General features: G+C 41.5%; 1 protein-coding gene across 1 annotated transcript; it reads left to right on the top strand.

Annotated features, from left to right (window-relative positions):
• Positions 1-1,323: 1,323 nt before the first annotated feature.
• LOC113582952 (E3 ubiquitin/ISG15 ligase TRIM25-like) lies at positions 1,324-6,503 on the top strand. Its single transcript, XM_035529375.1, has 5 exons — positions 1,324-1,470; positions 3,591-4,185; positions 4,592-4,687; positions 4,898-5,131; positions 5,287-6,503. Exons 2-5 carry the CDS (start codon positions 3,595-3,597, stop codon positions 5,488-5,490), a joined length of 1,125 nt encoding a protein of 374 aa, XP_035385268.1. The 5' UTR covers positions 1,324-1,470; positions 3,591-3,594; the 3' UTR covers positions 5,491-6,503.
• Positions 6,504-7,782: the final 1,279 nt, after the last annotated feature.

Raw genomic sequence — 7,782 nt, forward strand, 5'->3', positions numbered from 1 at the left:
GTACTTCGAACCTCAATTACGGCTCGGCTTGAAATACCTTGCTTCAGGTCTCATGGACAACAAGCATCAAGACTATTTTCTGTCCTGGCTCCAAGATGGTGGTATGAACTCCCACTTGCTGTCCGAACAGCAGACTCCCTTGCAGTCTTCAAATGCAGACTGAAGACCCATTTATTTGTAGAAAACTTAAAGGATAACTGACACTGCTCCCATATTGACTGACTAATTTAGTACTTATTGTAGGGTACTGTTTATATTGTTTAACAAACTCTAGCACTTATTGTTTATAGCACTTAAAATTCTTTATGATAGACCTTATGTATTTTGCACTTCTAGGTATCAGCATTCATCCCTGTATTCTAGTTTATTGGTATGTTTGATTCTAAGCTACTGTACTTGGATATATTCTATGAGTAAATGACAAAGCACTTTTGCAAGTCGCTCTTGAGCGTCTGCTAAATGCCGTAAATGTAAATGTAATTTCATGCCTGCTTTTAAGTTACTGCTGCCAATATAAACAGAAAATATGAGGGCGGTCAGTGTTCCACTGATTTGTAAGGATCTGATTTCAGCAGAACACTAGACAGAATTTTTATTTTTTTAATTTTTATTTAATCCTTGGGTTCCAAATGGCAGCAAGGAGCAAAAAAGGTTGCAGCTAATTCAACTGATACCTCAACATCACCAATAAAACAACCATTACCAATACCTCAACATCACCGCGTACGTTTGTTTACAGTCCAGCGCGCCAAGGGCTGGCTGGTACGTTCGCGGCCCGATCCGCACGCAACCGACAAACGACTTTCCATCCAGACCGACCACGTAAACAGCCGCGTTAGCCGCCTCGCTCCTGTGTGTGTGCGCGCGCGCGCTGACCTTACAGAATGTCTGGCAGTAGCGCGAGCTGGGCGCGTCCAGGCGGGCCGAGAGTATCCCGCGAGCGCTCCTGCTGTGCTCGCGGCGCTCCTGCTCGGCCTCCTCGTCCGCAATCTTCACATCCAGCTCCGTCGCGTACGCAGCAGCAGCACGTGACGACGGCTCGCCGACGTGCGTGCGTGCGCGCGCACTCACCGGGCGCGTCGCATTTCACGCGACCGTGCAGCGGAGGAGCCGATGCGCCTACCCTGAGCACGCGAGCATGCAGACTTCAGAATCAGTAGAAGAGTATAGCTGCAGGTTAACGTTAACAAGCATTACTGAGGCACCTCCGGATTATGTCTAACAATCACACAAACAATCCACAGATTTATACATTGGTCAGAAGTGATTATGTATTCACCTTTTTACATACTAGTGTATGTAACTTAGATTAGATTAAGATGTTCAGGTAACGTACCAGAGTAAAAGCTGTTATTCAGAGTGCCTCGATGTCTCCCTCTACTGGTCACTGAGAGACATTGTCACATGAGAACGAAAGCGATAGAAGAGCTCTCGCTCTCAAAACACAGCTTGCTCTCAGACTTTGCTTAGGTAAGTTTACATTTTTATAACATAAACAAATACGGATAAAACGCTATATGATTAAACATTATAGTTGTAAATTAGGATTTAGTGTTTGTTTTTGTACGATTACTTCTTCCTGTCATAACTTTAGGTGTCATAGTTTACTAGTAGCAAATTAATGGCCTTCATTTCCTCATAAAACAGGAACTTTTACCTTAAAGAGTCCTAAATGCGGGAAGTCCCCCCTCCTGAAGAGACAAACACGGTAGCATGTCTAATGAAATTCTAGGCATATCTGTACAGCGTACGTTATTAAATCTCTGAACGTGAGAAGTCGCTGTAAAGTTTTTTACTATCAGGACTATATCAGGTTCTCACTGAACAGCCACATCAACGACGCTACGACAGAGAGATTAGAGGAACTGATGATTCATATCTAGAGATCCAAGGGGAAGACTGGAATCAAAACCAGTAAAATTAATTTGGAAATTGATTTGAAACGAACCATTTAAACAGTGCTACAGGGGGTGTTTATACCCAACCTCAATATACAATTTACACAACAGAGAGAAAATTACAAATGAATAGTGTTCATAGCCTTAGGTTTTAGATATAAAAATAAGGAAATGGACATTAGATGGCACTTGTGATAATGGTGAATAAATGGCACCTTATGAAAATTTCAATGAAAAATGGAATGTACCATTTTATCTTACACCTACCAGTCAGTCAGGCAATACTGGTTTCCAAAGTCTATTTCAGCAATAGTCCCACCTGGCTCATCACCTGAATACTAGTGTGGTTACCATGGTTTCTGTCACTGAGCTCACTTGTTCCTGATTTCACTCATCAGTCTTCCTACTTAAATTCTCCAGTCTGTTCACTCAGTGTGGAGTTTTAATAGCTATTGTAGTCAGTGTAGCAAGCTGCATTCATTCCTTGATTGGTGGTTTACATGTTTGACTCTCATCACCAGAGTCTTGGGCTGAGTTCCTATCTGGGTGGAGTTTCCATGTTCTCTTCATGTCTATGTGGATTTACTCTGGGGACTCTAGTATCCTCCCATAGTCCAAACAACCCCCACCCTACAGAAAAAAAAAAATCGGATGTTAGGTTCTAATAAAATAATTTCCCAGGAGTGTTTGTGAATGATTGTGTGTCTGCATGCCCAGTGGTGGATGGTGTTCTGTCCTCAACCCAGGGGGTTGAGGTTTGTGGTTGAGAGAACACTGTTTGTGTGTGTCCCAGGGAGTTGAAGTTTCTGGTTGAGAATACACTGTGTGTGTGTGTCACAGGGGGTTGAGGTTTCTGGTTGAGATTACACTGTGTACAATTGGCTGCTGTTTCTCACTGGCATGTGACTGGATGTAAAAGGTGTGTGTATGACCTTGGGTTCCTTGAAAGGTGCCATATAAATATAACTTCATTCATACATTAAAACTCCATCTCATCTCTCTGAGCCTCGTATGCTACAGTTTGATACTGGAGCTACAATCTTAATGCGGATAACAAATACAGGAATCTTTAGACCACCTGTTAGCAGGGACCCTACCTGCCTAACGTTGCCCAAGCTGATAATGTTGAATAAATGGCACCTTGCAATATGAAAAGTAAAATAAAAAATGGATTGTGCCATTTTCTCCATATGCCTAATTCTGACAGTCATAAAATCCTGGTAAAATCCTGGTATACACACTTCTTCAGTTTGACGCTTGAGCTACAAGCCTAATGCAGATAAATAATGGAAGCTTTACCCTCCTGTTAGCAGGGAGCCCACCTGCCTAACAGTGGATATGAAGGGAACTCAGTGAAATAGGGAGGACCTTCACTGAGGATGTTTACTGCCAGTTTAATGATCTGATCATTCAGTGTGGATCTGTGTTCTTATGGAATAACAGTAAAATAGTATTATAGCAGGAGGGTGTTAGAATATGCTGGATATTAAAGCAGGAGTCTCACAGCTATTTTAAACACAAGTGTCTGGTATCTTTTGACTGTCCATCAGTGTCCTCAGTACACCCTTCACACATAGCTGCATGCAGTTTGTACAAGTGCAAACTGTTGGTATAAGCTTCCCTTAGAAAACTACATTAACCACAAACCTCCAGTGCAAAACTAAAGAAGGAATGATATTGTTTTCTGTGCAGGAAAATGGCAGAGGCCAGAGTTTCAGAAGATCAGGACCAGTTAAGCTGTCCAGTCTGTCTGGATCTACTGAAGGATCCAGTGGCTACCAACTGTGGACACAGTTTCTGTATGGTGTGTATTAATGACTGCTGGGATCAGCATGATCAGAGGGGAGTCTACAGCTGCCCTCAGTGCAGAGAGACTTTCACTCCAAGACCTGTTCTACGCAGAAACTACATGTTGGCTGCAGTGGTGGAGAAACTGAAGAAGACAGAACTCCAAGCTGCTTCTCCTGTTCACTGTTACGCTGGACCTGGAGATGTGGAGTGTGATTTCTGCACTGGAAGAAAACACAAAGCCATCAAGTCCTGTTTGGTGTGTCTGGCCTCCTTCTGTGAAACTCACATCAGACCTCACTATCAGTCTCCTGCCTTTAAGAAACACACACTGGTTAAAGCTTCCTCAAGACTACAAGAAATGTTTTGCTCTCAACATCATGAAGTATTCAAGATCTTTTGTCGTACTGATCAAAGTTTCATCTGTTATTTGTGTACGATGGATGAACACAAAGGTCATGATACAGTGTCAGCTGCAGCAGAAAGAACTAAGAAACAGGTGAGAAAAATAACATTTTTGTAACTAGTTCATACAAATTCTCTTTCTTATGTAGAATTATTTGCATTGATTAGGTAAAGGACAATTATTTCAGTTGTATTATAGGAGAATTATAGGAATTTGAAAAAGCTTATTGAAAGTGTTGTTGTTATATTTAAAGTTATGTGGGTACAGAAGTAACTAATTATATTGTCCTCACTAGGCTTTAGTAATAACCTGGACCGATCAGTCAGTGAACATTAGAACAGCCAACACCCATCTTGATGCTTTTATACATTCAGTGTAACACATGACTGTCTCTAATCTCTGTGGAATAAGAGTGAGCTTTATCTCCTAACCTGACATTAGTGTTCAACCTCACAGCTCATCCTGTACAAACAGCTGAACATACTGTATTCACCCCCAGACTGAGCTACAGGAGGATCAGAGGAAACACCAGCAGAGAATCCAGGAAAAAGAGAAGAAGGTCCAGGAGCTGAAGCAGGCTGTGGATACTCTTAAGGTGAGTACTGAGCAGAGAGGTGCTGGAGGAGCTATTTCACAGCTCAGTCAGGCCTCTCCTCCAGTCAGCCAGTGAGGAGACACTTTTTGGACACTTTAGGATCCTACACAACCACAATGTGCACTGTAACTCATCCAGGGTCACACTGAGAGAGTGGATGACAGTTCAGCTTTAAATGGACCTTCATCTTGTCTGTGTGTCTCCTAACAGCGCTCTGCACAGGCAGCAGTGGAGGACAGTGAGAGGATCTTTACTGAGTTGATCTGCTCCATTGAGAAAAAGCGCTGTGAGGTGAGAGATCTGATCAGAGATCAGGAGAAGGCTGAACTGAGTCGAGCTGAAGGACTCCTGGATCAACTGGAGCAGGAGATTGCTGATCTTAAGAGGAGAGACACTGAGCTGGAGCAGCTCTCCCACACAGAGGATCACGTCCATTTCCTCCAGGTAACAAACTCTGTCTCAGCTACAGAGGAACCTGCTCAAGTTTCTGTAATGACTCTTCACAAGTGTTTGTTAAGGCAACAATAAATAAAACATTAGAAAATATATACTGTACTGTAGTTTTAATTCATTCTTGTCCATGATGTTGTTCTCTGTAGAGTTTCCTGTCCTTCTGTGTCTCTTCTGGATCTGTGGAGTCATACAGCATCTCTGTCCATCAACAGCCCTCATTTGATGGAGTGAAGAAATCTCTCTCTGATCTGAAGGAGCGAATAGAGACATTCTGCAAAGAGGAATTCAGCAAAATCTCTGTGGTAAGAGGAGCAACAGAATGTGGTGTCAGAAGTGGGATGGTGCTGTAGAGACCATCAGGAGTGTATCATGGTTAAGAACCCACCCTCTGCTGTTAGGGGGACGGTATAATGCCCAGTGTGTGAACCCTGGTGAGGGACAGGGGCATGACCCTGGATGATGAAGGGCTGGAGTGTGGAGGACTCATGGAAGGGGTGTAGTGGAGGTGTGCTCTCCTCAATGGGGAAAGCAGTGTGGTGACAGAGACCATCACCCCCTGAAGGAGAGAGGCTGATGTGATGGGGATTGTCACTTCAGGCAGGTTAAACAGATATAATCTGTAATCTATAAACTATAATCTAGCAGCTATAATCACACAGATTTGTGTGATAATAGTTTGAAAGTGATTCTTATATTAAATAAACAAAAAAAACATTAAACCTCAGCCATATATATAAACAATCAGAGGAGAGAAAGAACATCAAAGATGAGACTGATCCAGTGTTGTCCAGTGAGGATGGTGTTTCCTTTGGGGTCTGGATCCTTCCATGGTTTCTTCCCTGTGATGGTTTGGGAGTTTCTCTTGTCACTGTCACCTTTGTCTTGTTCATTAGGGGTCCAGCCCTGGTTCTTGGAATGTGGATTTGAGACAAACTCTGTTGTTGAATGCACTATATAAATAAAACTGAATCACTGATAATTAAACGAGTGTGAGATTTAGACAGGAAATTTGACAGCTCAGTCTCTGCCTACCCGTTCTCTCCTGCGCTCATCATTGTTGCCAGGTTACGGATTACTGGCTCCGCCTCTTCTTACACCTGTTCAATTATCTTATGTATTAAACTTCTCTCTCCAACCCTGGGGTGTCTGTGTGTATGTCTTAGTTATTAATTTCATGACTGGCCTTAAGTAGGTTACAGACACAGTCAGTTATGTTCCTAAATGTTTAATTGCTATGTGAAAATAAAATTATCTACATTTTGTTTTTTATACTTTATAAATTTACTATCCGAAAGCCCATTGGAATATTTGTTTTTTCACACACACACACACACATACACAAAAAAAAAAAAAAAAAAAAGGGAGAGAAAGAACAGAGAGAAACTGAGACAGAAATGAAGAAAAAGAATCGTCCTGAATAAATTGACTGAACTTTTCCAAAGTCCGTTATTCACAGTAAGATTCAGGAATGTTTTTTTTTTAAATAAATAATCCACATATAATCCCACTGTTAGTCTGATCTGTTTCTGGATGGAGCATTTGGGCCTCATTCATTCATTCATTCATTCATTCATTCTGTTGGACATTTTGATTCTGTTTCAGCCAGAGGGTCAGCCATTCTCTGAACATCCAGAGAGATTTGACTACTGGCTTCAGGTGTTGTGTAAGGAGAGTGTGTGTAGACGCTGTTACTGGGAGGTTGAGTGGAGCAGTGGGGAAGGGGTGTTCATATCAGTCTCATATAAAGATATCAGCAGGAAAGGACGAGGTAATGATTGTGTGTTTGGACTCAACACTCAGTCCTGGAGTCTGTGGTGTTCTTCTTTTCTCTCTTTCTGGTACAACCACATTGAGACTGAGATCTTAGACCCACCGTCCTGCAGAATAGGAGTGTATGTGGATCACAGTGCAGGAACTCTGTCCTTCTACAGAGTCTCTGACACAATGACCCTCCTACACACAGTCCACACCACATTCACTCAGCCCCTCTATGCTGGGTTCTGGGTCTATGGAGGATCAACTGTGAGGTTATGTGATCCACACTAATGTGTTTTGGTATTTTACTATTTTAATTAAGTTGATTTAATTGGGAGTCAGATCAGTTTTAGTGAGTATCTGCACACATTAGTCTTTCAGCTGCACCTGTTTCCATCACTGATCACAGGAGTTCAGGGAAGAAGAAAATAAACACAGACACAATCCCTCTATACACTTTACAAATGACCACATGAGTAGATGAAACATTCATGCACACTGATATGCTGGAGGCAAATGAAAATGAAGTCATTAGAATAGCGTGTGTCAAAAGGAGAGCTGTAAGTAGAAAGTGATTTTATATATAAACTAGTTTATTCCTTGTACTGTGGAATTTAATTTGTTAACTGCTTTATTGCTTTTGCCAATTATTTTATATTTTCTGTGAATTTGTAGATTTGTAGATACACTCTGCATATCACATTTCATGCATACCCACTTACATCACACAATTAGTTTATTTGACACTCTAATTTTAATTTTATTCTTCTTTCTATTCTATTTACAAAACTGTAAATGCACTTTTAAATTCTGCATAATTTTATTAAACCATATCATCACTTTATTTGTACTGCTCATACTGCACAGCTTCTAATTCAGTGTAATTT

This window comes from Electrophorus electricus, chromosome 8 (assembly GCF_013358815.1).
Source record: "Electrophorus electricus isolate fEleEle1 chromosome 8, fEleEle1.pri, whole genome shotgun sequence".
In the NCBI taxonomy this organism is placed as follows: Eukaryota; Metazoa; Chordata; class Actinopteri; order Gymnotiformes; family Gymnotidae; genus Electrophorus; species Electrophorus electricus.

Coding starts and splice junctions, on each gene's coding strand:
- LOC113582952 (XM_035529375.1), top strand. CDS start 3,595: ATGGCAGAGGCCAGAGTTTCAGAAGATCAGGACCAGTTAAGCTGTCCA. Junction 4,688..4,897: donor AGGCTGTGGATACTCTTAAG/GTGAGTACTGAG, acceptor GTCTCCTAACAG/CGCTCTGCACAGGCAGCAGT. Junction 5,132..5,286: donor ATCACGTCCATTTCCTCCAG/GTAACAAACTCT, acceptor TGTTCTCTGTAG/AGTTTCCTGTCCTTCTGTGT.